We start from the raw sequence: 20175 nt of genomic DNA on the forward strand, positions 1-20175 counted from the left end.
CAATGCCCGTCAGTAGATAAATTATGGCGTATATATATATAAAACATAGATGAAGATATTTAAAAAGAGCATATCCTGTGAATAAGGCGTCAAGGCTTATTTTTTGCCTGGTCGACGTAACAAAAACAAGAGCAGAAGCAAATATTCGTGATCGACAATGAAATGGATGCAAAAATATAACATGTAATTTTCTAGATAATATCCGTAATATGTAATTAGTGTTATATTAGATATATTTAATGTCACGTAAGCCCGTATCCGTAAAAGTCCTAGAGAAAAGTATAATCAGACGTGTGTTATTTTGTGATGTTCCTCCTAATAAACTCCCAAGATATATCCAATTGAGTGAAGACAGTACCTGCAACCGGGGAGTAGAGTTTCAGAGTTTTTCAATCTTTGGTCATTTTCCAAAAAAAAGTGCCTCTTTATTGTTTACAAAAACTGGAACTCTTCTCTCCTCACAGATAGCATTTTATTTCTCAAGTATGGTTTTTAAAAGCTTCATAAAATGTAAAGAGAAAATAAAATAAATATTATTTTTCATACTTGGAATGTCATTTCCAAGAATACTTCCAAATTTGTTGTAGTCGAAATTCTAAAAGAAGAAGAAAAAAAAAATACAAAAGAATCAAAGTTCTATTGTTTCTGCTGTGTGCTGCATAGGTGTGTGCGCGTTATTCTCCCACATACCGACCGCTCCGTTCGTTTCCAGTCTCGTTTATCACCTCATTACGCTCAGAGAAATGACGATTTAAGTGACACACTCAGGTTATATTCCTCGTTTTTCACTTGGTCGAGACGACGAGTTCGAGTTCGAATCTCGAACAAGACAGGATCCGACAGAGACACGTGCCATATTTCTGAGTTCCCATCGGTAGAAGTTCTCGTTGGGTATATAGTTTTTGGCTTTTATGTTCACAACGTGACAGCGCACCTTTTTGTATGTACGTACTGTACATCTCCTTAGTACCCATGTAGGATTACTAATCCTAAACAGTAAAGATGAAATGTAAGTGTGCAGTTATTGTCTTTCATTCGTATTTAAGATACACAAACATTCTTGTCTGGAAACTTCAGTCTAATAAATATATTTATACACGTACAATAACAAGTTTTATGAAAGAACTCCACCAAAAAAATTAATAAAAAAAAAAGAAAATATACTACAAGTAGTTGTTTTTGTTCCTTGTTTTTATTTTTTTGCTGCAGTTGGTGTTTTTCCGTCCAGTCGACTGGGATGAGTTTTGTTATAAACGATTCAAAATATCGAGAGATTTGCAAAAATTTAAAATCATTTGTAGTGAGATTATTTAAATTTTTACCTACGTTTATTATTTCATTTAACATAAGATTGTAATTCTTGTTGATTAGAAATGTGTACAAAAAAAGGCATTATCTGTGTAGAAATATGGATGATAAATATTTGTACTTTATCAGTTTGAGAATTGTAATTACTGCGTTTGTTCCATGTTTACGATAAAACCTATGTAAACCGGAATGGCACGGTACCGAATTTCTTTTCCGTGTCGAACAGTTTCCATTATCAGATAAATGTCGCATAGTTGCATCCGTTTTTATAGCAGAATCGTTTAAATACGCAAGTTTTATCCGAAGCGATTCCGACTAAAAATGGGAGTATTCGAACGCAAGAATTGAGAACTGTTCGATTACAAAAGAGAGCACTCGACGAAGTCGCAAATAAAATGCAGAGAGCAGTTCTCAATCGAGCAAATGTTTTGGCCAAGACACGTTCGAGAGCAGCCCTCAAACGGTTCGCGAACTTGGACTACGTTCGTAAAGTCGAACGAATTAAACGAGAATGACGTCATCGGTATCGTTTACAGGACGTTGGGCATGTTGTCTGGTATAGAGTCACATTTAAAACTGCGTGTTCTACTACGACATTTTACTAAAACTAATTTTTAATTCTTATAAAATGGCGAAAAGCTAATTTTGAGGGTAGGGACGAGTTTTAATAATACAAATTTTTAGGCAATGGCAAAGTTGCATTGTTTCTGAACCCCACAAAAGCTTTATACTCGGCCAAAACGCGATAAGCATCGAATACACGAGGTTATGGCCTCGTTCTGCAGAAGGCCCCCCTAGAAAAATATAATGAAAACGGAACGAAAGTATCTAATACTTTTTAGTATTTGTCTTTTTCTTCCGGTGAAGACAGTCGATTCCTCCATCGCAGTTTTATGTTAGTCTTATTATTTTACGCAAAGTAAAAATTCGAACTTTAAAAGGTAATTTAATATTTATTTTTCAACTTTAGCTCGTTTTTAAGAAATGAATTTTCCTTTATTAATTAATTAAAATATTGTTTCATTTTCCTTACGCGGCCGAAGGAATAAACGAACGAGTTAGCATTATTTCTAAATTATGCCGCTGCGGCAATAGCCAGAACTCTTATTTGTGGTATTTTCCGGTCATAACTACGAATGATTTATTCGTAATTAACCTACTGTCTCCGATAGAACAATATGTACAGTACAGTACCGATATTGGGGGATGTCGATATTAAAAAACTTCATTTTTGTGATACGCGTGTAAACAATCTGCTCTTATTAAATACTTTAATATTTTTGTCACGCCCGTTTAAACTTTATGACTATTTTAAACCACACTGGCTACATTCAACGTATAACGAGTACCGTAACATTAAGTGGTATATTTACCAGGTGAAAACAGACAAACTTGACAGATGGTTCTGTTTTAAAATATATAATTCTTATATAGTTAAATATGGTGCAAGTAATTTCTACGGCTCTTCAGTTCAAAATTAACTTGAAACTGTATGCATTTTACAGTGCAGTCGACCCCACCCCTATAACACTGTTGGTTATTACGTTTTATATGAATTCCATGTTGTACGAGTCACTTAGATTTTACAAATACGTGAGCCGTTCACAGCCCGGCACTCGTGTTTGTAAAATCTAAGTGACTCGTACAATATGGAATTCATATAAAACGGAATTATCAACAGTGTTATAGGGGGTCGACTGTATAACACAAAGGCGTAAATTAAACATTACAATTATCATTTGTCATAACAAAAATATTTTCTTTGGTACACTCATTATCACACAGAACGGTATGTTCTGTGCAAGTCGAGGGATGAAAATTTTGAATTGAAATAACGTGACTTTCGGTTTGCATCGGAAATTCTTATATAGTTATTCGGGGCCTTTTGCCTCTAAGGTTTTCATCCGTCTCTCTTCTCGAGTTAAGGGAAGACGGACGACAGTGGGAATTTATATGTCTACAATTTTTTTTTTCAAATTGCAGCTCAATAACAACGTAATTTAGGTAGGACCATTGACATAAACAGCACGTTGCATTTCCTCGTGTTTTCGGTTTTGTATCTACACGCGTTCTTTTCACCGTGCCACAAACAAAATCAAAACTTATACATCGCGGCGCTAATAACCCGTAACAATAGTAAGCGGTCATAGAATTTTATAGGGCCAACTTTTGTTCAAACGATACATCGATATCTATTACTGTACTTTCTTCGGAATAGGACCGTCTAATTTGTACACGTCCGCATAGTTTTATCCGTAAATTTATTCGGTCATTATAAAAAGGGATCACGAACAATAATTGAAATTCTATATTATATTTCGGAGATACTCTGTACTATTTCATTGGAAGATGATAAACGAACCTTAAATATAAACTGCAACTAATACAAGTTATTTTTATAGTAACACATTACAATAAGATCCCGTTAACACGGGCGATACGTACAGTACCTAGACGATAAAGCGCTAAATGAAATAGCGTTAAACAATCATTTTAACACAGAATCAGGGCAGGCCATCGGGGGGGTGCGGCGGATGCTGTGCACCGGGGCCCCGCGATTGAGGGGGCCCTAACATTGTCAAGAATGCACAAGAAAACTCGACAATATTCCTATCGTTGTCAGTATGACGAAAAGTACATTTTATCGTAAACATTATTATTGTAATCTCTGAATTTCGACAATCTTCAAACTAATTCTCGGTGATGCGAATGTTTAGTTTTTGTTATTTGATTCGGGAAACTCCCGAGNAATGCAATTGCTATATTAAGCATTGAAAAAGAAATTGCAAAAATTATAATTTTCCTGAAGTAATTCATGTATTAGCAAGAACAAAATCACGCTTTAAATAAACATGCATTAATATATGTTTGTGTTTGTAATTTTTTTTATTTTACAAAAAATGTAGGACCCAAATAGTTTCTTGCACCCGGGCCCCTTTATAGAGAAGGCCGGCCCTGCACAGAATAAATAGGGGAAGGAGAACACGCGGCCAAAAATAAACAAATTTTACTTTTTAAGTTATTTTTATATTAATTTGCATAATAATATATGTTAAATAACAAACATATGCACACAGAAATGTAAAGTTCATTTTTTGTGAAGGTCCTGGCTTTTCTGGAATTCTGGTTTTTTGCCATGAAGTCGTATAGTTTCATTTGTCGATTTTTTTCCTTTCCTGAAGCAAATGTCGGTAGCGGGAGATTGCATGCAAAACGCCTTGTCTTGCCTTTGCACTCCTTTCAGAATCTGGATCGTTCGCTACAATTTGATCGACGATTTCGGTTATCGTTACTGAACTTTTACTGAAGAAATCTGTAGAGAATTTCTCTGGGTTCTTCGTTTTCAGAATCTCTATTTTCCAGTTCTACATAAATTCCTTGTTATGACAGTTCTTGAAGGTCGTCTGGTCACTCAAAAAATCCGGTTACAACAGATCAAATATCTTTATTTTTTTCTTTTCGGAAAAACACGACACATGAAACCATAGTGATCCCGCATTGTAATTTTATAATGTAAAAAAATTACAAGTAAACATTTATGACAATTTAGACGACGCTCGGAAGCGGCACCCACAAGATTTTTACCCGTATTTACCTTACATTTCACCTTTAAGCAGATATAATATGTACCCTAAATACCTGGGAATCACTCTTGATCGTACTCTGTCTTTCAAGATGCATCTAACAAATGTTGTCGGCAAACTTAAGAGCAGGAATATAATACAGAAGCTTTGTGGAACCATGTGGGGATCAACTGCTAACACCTTGCGCTGCTCAGCTTTAGGACTGGTTTACTCGTGTGCTGAGTATTGTGCCCGTCTGACTGAATAGCTCCCATACAAGATTGGTAGATACGCAGCTTAATGTTACCATGTGCCTGATCTGGTACCATATGATCTACACCAGTTCTTTGGCTACCATTATTGGCAAGAGTCATGCCACCTGACCTGTGATGATCTAAGGCCCTTGTTCGTGAGTCCCTAAAGATGAGCAAAAATCCTCAGCTCCAAGTTCACCTAGACATTCCATCTTTGAGTATTAACCGTTTGAAATCTCGGAATCCAAATTTTTGGGCAGCTCAAGACATGGCCACAATTAATGGTGACTACATGACATTGTGGAAAAACCGCTGGGAAACAGTAATGGGGCCCCACTTGCATGGTCTGTTCTGTAACGGAGAAAAAGTCCAGGGATTTGACTTACCTTGCAAAACATGGACCATATTAAACCATGTCAGGATGGGCCATAACAGGTGTAGAGACTCTTTGATCAAATGGAAGAAGGTTCCAAGCCCAGTGTGACTGTGGTGCTTCACGTCAGATTGTTGAGCACATTGACCATGAGTGTAGACTGCAGGCTTACCCAGGAGACTGGAATGAGATACTAATGTCCACCTCAGAAGCCGTAAAGTGGTTATTAAGTGCCAAGCTTATCTTTACTAAAGAATCTTGAAATTTTGTATCTTACCTAAGAAATTTTCTTTCGAACGAGATTCGGAATTACTTCGGGTGTTTGGGAGCCAAGAAATCGACAACTCCGATTCCTGTACATATAGTCAGTGGATGACTTTTTTTACTTGGCAGGGAATCACTGCTGCGACTTCTGACAATAACTAATGCCAGTAATTTTGTGTGAGACAGATGTCAGAGCTGTTTGAACACAGCACAAATATGTATCGAACGATCTCATTTGTTTCTATACTACTACATAAAACAACCTGTCTCGCTATGAAAAATTGCTAGTGGGACAAGTCACTTATTATGCTGCTTTTTTTTTTTAAACTCTTTTCACCCTGTGGGAACTAAGAGAGCCTCTTTTTGCAAGTCCATCATAGATTCGGCCAGGCCCAGAATGGCACGAGGGACGGGGCCCGACATATCTGAACGGACCACCCCCAAAAAATTAATATATATGCTGCTTGTAGCTGTTTATCAAAACATTTTATGGATTATTATTAATTATTTCCCTCCTATAAAATATCTGGATAAACAGCTACAAGTAGCATAAATCATTATATCCGACAGTAATATATGATTCATTTTATGTTGACTAGTTACAGGCCACCCAGATAAAGTAGCCATTTTGTGGAAGTAAAGCGTGTTCTATAGTTCATGAAAAATCCAAATAACTTCTTTCACCAATCCTTCTATCTTAGTACACTCTGTGCTTTGTTTCTTCCCTCTTCTAACCAAACAGTGATACGATTCCAAATAAAGAAGCAACATTCTTATAAATATATTTTAATAACATATAATAAAAATTACTTTGATAACATTTCCTGGCACTGAAATTTCCAAATTTTGCAATGCAGAATTAAAAAATTACATTGTATAAAAATTTATTTAATTTGCTAAAATCTGATATATAAAATAATTTTTGTATAGTTTAAATAGTGATTGACAAGAACCTGTGTGCCGAGAATCGAGTTTAAAATGTAAATATTGGCACAGTGGAAGCCCACTGCTGCAGCTCAGTGGGTAAATTTGGGTATCTCTGAAGAGCTTCTCTCACTTGCAATGGTTCTAAGAGAACTTCCACCATGGCATAATTTTTTCTGATGTTACAAGAATTGCCGGGCTTGATTTTTATAAGTTCTATGGCTAGTAAGTGCTCGAATGCCTACGAAAATAAAGCCAATTTCTAAATAATTAAAGCTTTTTTTTTTTTTTTTAAATAAGTGAAAAAGAAAGTTTAGAATGACAATAACCTTAAAAACAACTGGCCTTTCAAAATGCTGCAATGATGCCTTTTTTTGTACATACTTCTGAAATTCTTATGAAAAAAAAATATATATATTTCAATTATTTGTTACTTTATTGCAAATATAAATAAAAAAATTACTTGTTATAAAATGCTTTACATCCTTTATAATATTTTCTCTTCTATCAATATAGCTACTAATTTGGCTATTAATGATCTGTGTATATAATTAATGTGGGGTGTGTGTGAAGTCATTAATAGCCAAATTAGTGGTCATATTGACAGAAGACATAAAATTATACACAAAGCATAAAAAATAAAATGACCGACATTCAAAACAAGCATTATGTTCTTTCCCGGTGACTTATTTAGAAACGCACACAACCAAGTATTTACCAAGTAAGAACTCTCGAAAGAATTGCACCACTGAGACTTGGCTGCTTTAATTCTTTCAAATTTTCTATTATTATTTCGAGTGTTTCTTAGAAAATAATAAATATTTTATATTGGAGGTGGCCATTCCAATAGCCATTAACTTAGAGAATTAGATATAAACAAGTGGCACGTTTGAATTTGTTATATTCTGTAACAAGTGAAAAAAAATCAAATAAAACAAATACCAATATAAATAAAATAAGGAAAAACATGCATACAGATGACTGTTTGAATAATATCGGAAATATGTAAAACACGAACAAGTAAAACCATATTGGAATACGCAACGTCATCAATGTGGCAAAACGAATTTTTTAGGTTGGCCACGTACTCCCCGAGTTTACAATTCACTTTTCCCTCTTTACCCTGTCAGGTCAAACTTGGAATCTGGATTTATTCAATGCTTTCCTGTTATGTAAAAAAAATTAGCTTCTGTTACAACTGATGGTGTATCTTCAATGATTGGAAGCATTTACATAATTTGTCTCTCTCTCTCAAAACAATATTTGGAACAGTTTAATGTAAGAACTGTGTTGCTTTCTTTTCATTGCATCTTGCATCGAGAAAATCTGTTTGTTTGAATATATTAAAAGACTTAAAAGCCGATAGTAAAAATTATAAATTATATCAGCAGCTGAATTTCCTTAATCGTTGTTGATTTGTTGAGGTGGTAGAGAAAGTTGAATTTGAAGATCATTCTACACATTTGTAAGATCAGAAAGATCTTCATCTTCCTCCTGAAATTATAAAATTTCTTGTTGAAAAACACCAAAAAGTTTTTCGGAGACTAAGAGTCCACTATGGCACGCACGATGTGATTAATATGTTTTGACAGCTATAAGTAACAATTAACTCAGACAAACTTAATGTGAGAATTCAGGTTAGAATAAAATCATGTGCGATCAAGAGAATTATATTATGCCATTCAATTCTGAAATGAATTGCCATTTAACACAAAATAAAAATAATGATTTCACCCACTTTAAAAAGTGAAGAGCTTCTTTGCATAAAAATGAAGGTTGTGGTATTTTCAACAGGAATTAGAAAACTTGCTTGGAGTAGCCAAAAAAATTTATCAGACAAATCTCAATCAGATTTTCTAGAATTCAATAAATTTAAAGGGAGTTTTGAATTATCAAAGTTGAACCAATCGTGAAAAATCTTTAAATGAGGACACAGGGCTTGTTGCTATTCTGTCTTTAGATAAATGCACTGAAAAACAATGTGCTTTCACAGAAGAGTTAAAAGTTTGGTGGATTTATGAGCTACCGAGACATGGAAATATATTTTAATTGTCAAGAATCTTCTGATGATAGATATTTTTGTAAACTTAATTTTATGTTCAGTTCAATATGAGTTCACAAATCAACATTTTCAACAAGAATGACTGAGTCAAAGTAAAGATCTAACATTGAATAACTTAATAACATGATATAAACTTAATAACATGATATAAACTTAATGAACATGTTAGTTCTGTTTCTAAGTTCTGATATTCAATCACATTTTGATACAGTAAAACATATCCAAAATGGAACCTTAATAAAATGGAAACTTTCCTACAGTGGAAAAATTCTTAGGAACACAGCAATTTTGTGTTAAAAAAAACCCGTCAAACCTGAAAAATATTTGGTACTGTACGAGTCCAGTCAACACAGGTTTCACTGTACATGAAAATGAACCGATTTTCCAGTTTTATTTTTTTGATCAATATATAATCATAATGTAATTTAAGAAAGATCTTATGTCATAAAAACGTTCAAAAAACATTCTTACCATTATAAACAATTTCAAAATTAATCGACTCTCCTTCATGCACAGATATTAAGTGCATCATAGTGATTACAAGACAAAACTCTAATATAGATAAACCTGTAGAAATAAAACATTACAATTTAAAATCATTAATAAAGGTAAAAATTTACATTTAATAAAATGATGTATATTAAAACAAGTTAACATTACAATAACAAATTATAAAGTAGCTCCAAATTTTCTTATTTTGTAATAATTTTTGAGTTTACAGTAGTTAAAGTTTTCAATAGATGACAATATATATTAAGATTTAAAATAATATTTTATAGAGCAAAATAAATATTGGTAATTGCAATTACATTTTTAGTTTCTTGAAATACATTTTGATTCATCAAATATTTACAGATATATTAAATAAAACAGGAGGAAAACTTCTATGTTTATTGAAGGGAAAGTCAGTAATTAAAGGCAATTTCAGTATAATTGACACAAAACCAATGTTTCCCTGAAATTTGCTAGATATTACAAAGACTTAACAGTCTACTGCAAACTTCCTGTACTCTAGGTCATTGTGAATAATAATGTATGCGCAGCTATGGGTCGTGTTGAATTCAGCAGAGATGTCAACTAGGGTTTCTCATTTCCCGGTATTTTGCTTGTCCCAGGATAGAATTAATTATTTTTAAGGTATACAAAATATCTTGAAATCAAATGATATAATTATTTTCCATTTTTTAAAGTAATTTTAAAGTTTTGTAACCTCCAAAATCATATTAATAATGCTGTGTTAGGTCTATAGGCCTATAATAAAAATTACCTTTAAATAACGTAGAAATTTTCACAAATAGAAAAAAATTAATTAAAGTTTGCTGGAAACTGCATACAACAACAACAAAAAAAATGTTTTGAATTGAGTTAAAAATTAAAAAAATGAACTTCTAATTTAGAAGGTAATTTTCGTTTTTTAAATAAAATATAATACAAAATATTGCAAACTTTTATAAGATTTTAAAAAGCAAAGATGGTCAATACTCCGATAACTCACTCTAATTCTTATTTTAGTAATGAAAAGTCTTGCCACCGAGAATGCCCTTTCCGATTCAATTGATGTGATTGGAATAGTGTTTAATGCATTTAAGAGAAGACAGATATTATGTGTTTTTTCACCTGTAGCCTGGAAGCTTTCGAGTTCGTTTTCGAGATTGTAGTACTTCTTTCGCTCTCTAGTATTCTTGATTTGTCTACCTTGGCTGCTTTAATAGCGGCATCAAGCTTAGAGCTCGATAATTCGGCAATTCATTTGGCTTTAATAATCAGGTTTATGAAGAAAAACTTCATACTTGCAGACTTTGTACTCGTTTGTATCCTTGCCCAATTTGCACAATCTGGCGTCAGGCATTTATTGAAGCTACTGGGCATGGTTAAAACTCAAGACAGCGTAAGCACAATTATTCCAGATATTACAGGTTCCGACAAGTAAAGAATTTTTATAGTCCTGCCACAAATAAGCTATATATTGATTATTGACCATTTGTGACATGCTATAACGAGCAAAAATTTAAAAAAACTAATAGGTAGGTTTAAAATTAATAAATACAAATGTATTCTGGCAGTGAATGAGTTAATTATGCTTTCTATTTGCAAAACTCCTCAACCTTAACACAAAATAAGAAAAAAAGTGAATTTTTAAGAAATTTGCGGGATTTCCCGGGATAAGAAAAATTTCCCGGGATATTTCCCGGGTTAAAAAAACAACCGGGATCCTGTTTCAGAAACCCTAATGTCAACAATTTTGATTCTCCAGAATTCCCAAATTTGTGTATAAATCTGCACTTTGAATGTATCTGTTGCAACAGTTGTCGGTCAACCTTATTGGTTCTTATCACAGACAATGCACCTGCCCTCCTCAAATCTCTGGACACAATCATACACCATACGTTGGCTTAAACAACTGTCTTCCTATTGATCCAGTTATCCAGAGTCCCGCAATAAATTTTACAATTTTCATAACTTCTGACCACAAAAAACGTATAGCACTTTTGCACCTCCTCAACAGTGGATTATGATGGCTGGGTGGCCATCTTTGATATGACATTGCACGTGCCTAAAACAGGTTGCCAACACGAGCAGGTAATATGTGCTTGGATAACTGCTTTGTAATATCATCTAGCAAAGTTGGAGGAAACATTGGGTTCAAGTCCATTATAATATAATTCCCTTTAATTAATGACTTTCCCTCGTATTATCAAGGATTCAACATTCTCACCATTGGAATGTTAATTATGAGCTGTTATCTTTGGCTTTCATACTCTCTGTGTCATTTTAATTCGTCATTTAGAATGTTCTGACGGTGAGAACATAATTCTAAAAAAACTTGATAAACAGTGACTTCTGGAAGGCCCTCTCTTGTTTAATTTGATAATTAATAAGAGTCGAAAAAACAAAATAATTACATTATGTTAATATTTTTAAAATGTTTCTTCATAACAGAAGGCAACACTAATGTTAGGATTTGTCCTTTTCACACCACAACAATATAAAGTCAAATAACAGAGTCAATCTTTTTCTTCAGAGTTAAAAATGTTCATCTTAATTTAATATTAAATATTTTAATCCTTTTATGTAGAATAATGCTGATTAAATTTTTATAAATGTTTTATCTGTCTACATAATAATACATATTTTGTGTTCTATGTATTAAATAAAATATGAATTTAAAATAGATAATTTACCATGTAGCATTACTGCCTTTGAATCCAAGATTTGTATGGCTTGCGAATCTAGAAAATCACTGGCTTCCATGTAAGGATGAGTTTCATCAACTGTACTTACAGGATATATCTTAAAAATAGATAATATGGTTCATAGAATTAAACAGAAGAATAGAATTTAAAATTTCTGAATGAATTTTGAATTATTTTAAACATACCAAAAACTTTTTTAAAGCTCTAATATCATTTGATGTATTATATAATCTTTGGAAAGCATTCGAGACTGTTTTATCTTGCAAAATTTCCTGCAATGAACAGAGAACAGATTCAGAACAAAATTACTTTAAACCCAAGAACACACTTGTCCAAGAGAATATATATAAAATCACATATACACACACAAATATAAAATCACTTTACTATTCGTGTACCGCATTTAAACGAACTATCTTTACACACAATTTTAAAACTACATAAACATAGATATTACTGATGAAACATTTTCAATAAATTCTTAGATTTCTCACATATACCTGTTACAAACGCATGTCCAAAACTAAAGAGCAAATACGATTGCTAGCGGCAATAACTAGAAAAACGGTACGTCAAGATTGATAAATCGTAGCAGGTTTGTCGCAGACTTGCTCGGCGACAAACCTGTTGCAATGTTGCAAGTGCTGCATTGCAATTCGACATGGACATAATTGATATCGACACGTCTCTCTGCCCGGGTACCAGTAAGCACTTTCCATCCATTCTCCATCTATGGCCAACTACTGTATGCATTTTTCTCACCAAAGATTTACTTTTATCACCAACAGAATACTGGATGTATATAGTATAGATAAACACACTAAAACACCAAAAACCAATAATGAAGAGTAATTTTAATTTAGTATTTATGAAACCGTGCCGGTAATTGTTGTGCAACTCAAACACCAACTATATAGTGTATTCACTTGGACTGAGATTTGCCTTGTGCAGTGCCGGCCCGAGGCAAGTTTTAGGATGGAGCGCAATCCTATTATGGTGCCCCCCTTGGTTGCCCCTAATTTATACCCTTTAATTTTCTTTACCACTGAGGCACCCCCTAGGACTTAGCGCCTGGAGCTGCTGCTCCGTTCGCCCTATGGTAGGGCCGGCTCTGACCTTGTGTACGAGTGAATACATTATATAGTTGGTGTTCAAGTTGCACAGTAATTTTAATGTAAAAAAAACACAAAAATAAATATTTTCCACCATATTAAACGGTATCTTTAGATTTCTGTTAATGCTCCATTTAAGAAAACCAAAGATGACCATTTAATATGGTGGAAAATGTTTGTTTTTGTGTTTTTGCATTAAAATTATTCTCTGTTGATGGTTTTTGGTGTGTTAATGTGTTTATCTTGACTTAATTTTACTGCCCTAATCCTATAAGTTGTTGTGTATTATCCTGTGTTAGACATTGAGTAATACAGTTCTTTGTCATATTTGTCTACCGTTGTCTCTATTCATATACAAATGTCATCCATCCTTAAGTTTTGAACACATGTGTAATACTTGCTGTCATTATCTGAACAAAAATATACTATGTGGTTATACTGTCATCACTGGTTGGATACTGATAACATTTTTTACCACACAAAAAGTAAAAATTGACTTTAATGAATTTTCTACTTCATACTGGTGAAAATTTCAAAAAATATTTTTACATTTTCTGTTTCCATCTGTATTTATTTTACATGTTCCTAAACAAATATTACATAAAAACTATTTTACATACCTTCACATGAGTATTCCAATCCTTTCTGAATTTGGGTGTAGGAAAATCCCTTGGAAGTGTAAGTAAATCTTCTGCTATTTTCATATAATCCTTAAAGTTCAATTTGTTGAAAAAATACAGGGTGCGATGAGAGAAACGAGATTTCACGCGTTTTTCTAATAATCCCATTACGTCCTGAAATAAATCGAATCGATAAGTTCGAAATGAAACAGTTGTAACAAAATTAATTTAAACTAACCAATCGACAAGAAAGGCCTACGATGACAACAGGGACTCGCGCTGATTGTGAAACGTCAAAAATATTATATAATAATGTTTGGTTTTTATGTTGGCAAAACAAATCAAATTCGTCCAAAGTAAATAAAATACATTTGCTATTTTGATTACCTGGAATGAAAACAAGAGTATTAAAAAGATCAAATATCATTATACTTGATTCAATTAAAAAATAATAATTATTAACTTAAAAAGTTCTGAAATTGGCAATTTAACAATAGAAGAAACAGTTTAATTCAAGCATTTTGAATAAATTGAATTATGTTATCATTGTGGTTACACAGGGTGTCTGAAAAGCTACTATGTAGTGGAAAAGGTTTAAGTAAAGTTTTACATTCAATATTGTAGTTTCTCCTACGGCAAGTGCCAGAAATATCCACCCGATGACCCAAAATCCCCAGGAGTGAGGACTGAGACCTAGTGGGCTAGATTCCACAGGAGATTACGTGATTGGCAGAGAAGTCTTTCAAAAACTGGAGTCAAAATTCTAGAATGTCCGGGAATGCGCAGTGACGTACGACTTACGTCATTGCTCACTCATAGAGTAAAGTGGAGAAAGTGTAGTTTGAGAGAGAAGTAGAAATGTTGTAAGACTTATAGGTTTAATATGCAATGCTATATGAATAGCTTTAATGTCGTTACGAATTTCTCACTGCATGGTAACTTTTCGGACACCCTGTATCAATCCAAGTTTGTGGAATTTTACAGTACTTCCGGAGGAATCACTGTAATTTATTTATATGTAATTTTCAATTAAATATAATGACTATTTCAATGCAGAGACAGATTATCTTATCTATAAAATGGAATCAATTACAGATTTCAATTGTTTTAATTCTTGTAAATACTTGAAAATAAAAAAGCAAATGAACTGGATAGAACAATTTTATTTAATTTACAGCAGAAATATTTTAATCCAGTAAAGTTATAGTAAACAAATGTTTTTGGCCATTATGAGGATCTACAATAAAATTATATTTGAAATACAAAAACTAATGATAATTATGAATATTAAAAATAATTTACTTTGCTAGATAGTTATTATTACTAAAAATTCAATATGATTAATCAACGAATTAACACTTACCACTCTTTAAGACTTCCAATAAAAATGACAATGTCTCAGCAAAACTCCTCTAAAATAAATTAAATAATTTAAAAGACTATTTTTAATTAGAATAAGTAATTTAAACAAATTACTTACCAATGGTGTTTCTTCTATTTTATTCTCTAACTGTAACTGAAGGATGATATCTTTTAATGCTATCTGGTCGTCGGTATGAATTAAACCTATAATTTAAATTTATTAAATACATAAAATATTTTAAGAACTTATACATAATCATTTGGTAGTTTTGCTCTAGGTTTTCTCCATGTCTGTAATGCCTAAATAGGGGCCAGTTTCCCTTAAAAAGACCTGTCGGAAGGCATCCCCCTAGGCAGATCACCCAAGTGTTGCGTTGCCATAACTCAAACAAACCAAGCTCTCAAGTCTAGTAAATAAGTGTCCAAGATTTTAATTGCAGTTTTTTTAATGAGTAACTAGAAGATAACTTTCTCAGGGAAAACAATAGCTTTATTCAGTAAGGTACAGATCATTTCATTCATCTTTTGCCATCTTCTGGTTATCTCTATAATTTCTTGCTCAAATAACTTCCAATCTTTTCTTGGCAAAAAACTGTTCCGAGTTCTGTTCAATGTCTTCCTTGGAAACAAATGCCATCCATTTAAAGAATTTTGAAGAGAACAAAACAGGTGGAATCAGAGGGGGCAATATCCAGTGAATGAGGAACATGTGACAAGATCTCCTCCCCAGCTCCAACAATTTTGCTGGATTTGCAAACACAAATGAGGTCTGTTGTCGTCACTGGAAGAGCATAATCTTCCAATTTACCAATTCCAGACACTTGTAGATAGCTGAATTCAAATTTGACCAGTTGGCCACAGTACACATCCAAATTGATTATTCTGTTCATTGGAAGCAACTCGTAGAACACAACATTCTTCCAGTCACACCAAATTGAGAGCATGATTTTGTTTAGGTGAAGCCCTGCCTTTGAAGTAGTTTGTGGCTGTTTGTCATGCAGCCCCCATGATAATTGCATTCAATATTGTTGTACATGATCCACTTCTCATCACCCTTTATCATCTGCTTTAGAAGTGTATCTCTTACATCAGATTTCTTAATGAGTTGCTGATGGAAATTTGATTAAGTCATTTGCGCAGAACCCAAACATTGAGCTTGCTAACACAGCCAGGTTGATACAGATGGTTTTCCATGCTTGATTTAGATATTTGGAGAATGTCTGCAATCTCTTGTGTCATGTAGTGTGATTGGTGTCGATTAGCTCCTTAACTTTGCCAATGCCGATCACTTGTGGCTGGCCCAAATTCAATGTGTCTCGAACAGAAAAATCTCCAGAACAAGACATTGTAAACCACTTCTGGCATACGTACTTTCAAGACATCTCATCATACACCACATATTTATTTTTATATGTTTGCACTGTGTTTATGCCTTTTTTAAAATATAAAAGCATAATATATTGAAAATGCTTGTTTTGGTTATGCATCTTTTTGCTTTCGTTAACATTTTTACCTCTATCTATCAACAAAAGTCGCTTGGACTTATTGGCCGACCCTATACGTGGCAATTCTGAAATGAGTGATTTGGGTGCCGACCTTAGGAAAACCAATCCAATATTCTGCCAAATGAGCCAATCTGACAAATGTCAATATGACTATATTATTTATATGATGAAAATATACATTTCTTACAACCCTCAAAAACATTCCATAATGATTTAATATAAATTTAGAATTCTAACATTGATTTATAAAATCTTAGATAATTTAAACACAATATGTGTTATCTGTATAATATGCAAATTATATATTAAGTAATAAATCTTATGTTTTCATTTAATTAGGTTACAAAGTCTTTTTGTAACAAGATTATTAAAAAAATTTTAATTCTTACCATTTAAGTTAACTTGCAAACAATTAGATGCTAATTCAGATAATTGAAACAGCTCTTTCTTTACTTTTTCTAATGTCTAAGTAAAAAAAAATTATTAATTAATAATCGATATTAATATACAAAATCTCTGTATTGAATTAATTTAATTTTTTCTCATATCAATATTGATTTTACAGGATAGGTAAAAGTTCAAGTGGGGATAGCTTAGTATTAAAAAGATCACACTACATAAATAATGAAACAATGAGCTTATACACTGATATTAATGGGTATCAATCAATCTGGATTTTACTGTATTTATTTAATGTAATTATTATTAATTCAAATACACATATTGTATATAAAAAATGAAAAATTTATTGAAAATATCTATTATTAGTTTAATTTTCGTGATAATTTTGATTCGTGTAGCAACAACAAATATTTATAAACTTACCGCAGTCTTTCCGCTTCCTCTGGGACCAATAAGTAGAACGGAGTTGCTTTCCCCCAATTTGATTGATCTATTTATAAGATCTTTCAAAATTCTGTTAAATAAATATTACACAGTTAATGATATTGTCTTTTTCATATAGTATAAAATTGTAAATTTTAATTGAAATTTGTTTTAATGCAACATGTTATCTGTCTTCTTTTAATATCTACTTACAATAGATACTAGATAGTTCAGCATTTCTCTGTTTAATAACCATTCATCACATTAAATAATACCACATAAATTACATAGAGCGAGCAATGCCGAATATGATATGATGCAATGAAAACAGATGCATTCTTAACCTACAAACTTATAAGCTTGTTTGCAATGCAATGAAGTAAGCAAGCAAGTGCAAAGGCATCTTACAAATAAAACTGTAGGAAGAATTGTAAAGTTGTGAGTCAAGGTTGTGGAATTAAAGTATACAAACATTTACAAAAGGATTTACTAGAAAAAGGTAATTTCTATTCTTTAAATACTAATGTTGTCCTGACCAATGTGTTAATGAATATATTTTTATCATTTTACTATGACATCAACCCAGAGTGTTTTTTTGCACATTGCGGCAGACAAGTAACCTCTAATAAATGGGCAACTTCGCCGGGAAAAACAGTTTTGTTTCCGAGGTATGCGAAAGGACATAATGAAGACATTTATACTTTCTTCTATTTTTTAAATAGTCAATAACAGAAAGAAAGATAAAGATAATATGCTACAAAGAGATGTATTACATATTTAATAATTTTCTAAGACAAGAGAAAGTGAATTTTGTATGTTTAATTTAGCATTGAGTATCAGCCACTAATGCAAATAAAAAAAATAAAATCATTGAAGTTTATAAAGTATAATAGCATAGACTGTTTACTGTAATCATAGTTGTCTGATGTTATCAGAATTAATAAAGCCCAAAATATATAAATTAAAATAAATTATAAAAATTTCACTTATTTTAATCAGAGTTCAGTTATTATCCTCAGGTAAATAGGCAAACAAATTTTTTGCACTATTTGCTTCAACACGCTAATTGATAAAACACAATTGTTACCAGTTACGTCACGTCTTAAACCAACACTTTAATAATTAAAATTAAACATTATTTGCATTCAGTATAGTATTGTTTTTGTATAATTGTTGATATTTCTTACTTCAATTATACACTAGATAATTTCTTATAGAGAATATTCTACAAGAAACTGGCTGCCATTTAGGCATTATACATTAAAAGGAAACCTAAAAAACTCTACGCAGCCAGCCCATTGATCGACAGGGAACCTATAACCAATTCTAGCATTTGGCAGTTTTCTCCATTCAGCCACTGATGGTTTTATCGTAATATAGAAATCTACATATGCAACAAGTATAAAATACAATTAATGAAATAAATATATTTCAATTATAAATTTATTATTTATAATTGAAATATATTGTTTTAATTATTTCAAAATGTCTTTTCAGTGGTTTAAATCAATAAGACTAGAATTTCCATTAATTGTAATCTTCACTTTATACTCTGCATAACAATGTTACCATTTGGTTATCGTTATTAGTGTGAGCGAGTGATTACAATAAGCAGATTTTGTATGATTATACGTGGTATTAACTTATTTTCTTTGTGTCACATTGCCTACACAATAAAAGCGATTACATATTTATAATGGTACAAACATAGTTTTAAGGAAAACCAAAGTAACTTATACTTTCAAACTCTACTTAAGTAATATAGTACATATATAATGTTCTTATACGATTACATCATGCAGATTAATAATAATAATAATCCAAAAAATTATTTTTATAACTAGAGATAGCATAACATGTTTTAAGTATCATTTCAATACCATGTTTCAAATGGGAAACGTGAATATTTCGACGAGCAGCAATGCTAATATTCCAGTTTACATCGCATTAAGAGATTGCACATTTAAAATAGTCACAGACAAAAAACATGCCAATCATGCCACGGCAATAAAGGTTTCTTTCTCAAACGTCACGCCAAAACGACGGCAGCAGGTAACAGAACCACATCAAACTATTACCGGTTTCAAAAACATAATTCTTTGAACTATTATTATATTTAATTTGCACATCATAATCACATAAAAAGAGCATACACACTATATTACTTAGAGTTCAAGTTCAAGAATACATTATATTGTTTGTCCCTAATCCCAAAAAAAATTTTTTGAGACTTATTTACAAGAAGTGAATTAATCATTTACAGGAACTCTAATAAAAAATATTGGTTCCACGGCATCAGTCGAACATCTCGACTACGTTTCATATAGAATGGTTTATATGGTCGACTCCCGATTGCGCCCCAGAAGCTGGCCGATTTCGGAGGGATATATCTCGCAAAGGGTCACACGCAAAAGTATGGTTTCTTTAACTTTTTTGCTCCTACAGGCGTGGTCTACAGCTTTGTTAAGGTCTCAACATTACCATTCACAAGTAGCATATAGTAGAATAGTGTTTCCATATACAAACACGTGATTTTGGGGAAAATATTTCGTTTTCACACAGGGATGACGTTGCAGCCTTCATCCAAGATTGACATTTAAATAAGCTTTAATTCTAAACGTTATAAAAATTAAGTGGCAATTCATTTCGATTCCTTACTTTTCCTGTTCTTCTAGACCTAAAAGGTTTTCCGTGTACGAGCAAAATGTCAATTTCTTTCTTAAAACCTGATGAAATTGATAAATATTTTCCGTTTGATCTCGTCGTAACAAAGGAGAATTCATGTTTCCCTCCGCGAAAAAAGCGACAA

The 20175-nt window shown here is 32.4% G+C and overlaps 1 protein-coding gene across 2 annotated transcripts; it reads right to left on the reverse strand.

The window, feature by feature from the left end:
- Positions 1-6586: 6586 nt before the first annotated feature.
- Positions 6587-20175, reverse strand: LOC111620537 (origin recognition complex subunit 4-like). Of its 2 annotated transcripts, XM_023362466.1 has the most exons (12): positions 20025-20175; positions 17367-17457; positions 16931-17006; positions 15155-15240; positions 15038-15086; positions 13913-14061; positions 13675-13848; positions 12128-12214; positions 11931-12039; positions 9220-9315; positions 7016-7080; positions 6587-6927 (listed from the first exon to the last, which is right to left on the reverse strand). In XM_023362466.1, exons 1-12 carry the CDS (start codon positions 20147-20149, stop codon positions 6736-6738), a joined length of 1299 nt encoding a protein of 432 aa, XP_023218234.1. In that variant the 5' UTR covers positions 20150-20175; the 3' UTR covers positions 6587-6735. The 2 variants fall into 2 exon arrangements, with proteins under 2 accessions (XP_023218234.1, XP_023218235.1); XM_023362467.1 differs by lacking the exons at positions 6587-6927; positions 7016-7080 and adding an exon at positions 7128-8180.

This window comes from Centruroides sculpturatus, unplaced genomic scaffold (assembly GCF_000671375.1).
Source record: "Centruroides sculpturatus isolate CEXI.00-Female unplaced genomic scaffold, Cexi_2.0 scaffold244, whole genome shotgun sequence".
NCBI lineage: Eukaryota > Metazoa > Arthropoda > Arachnida > Scorpiones > Buthidae > Centruroides > Centruroides sculpturatus.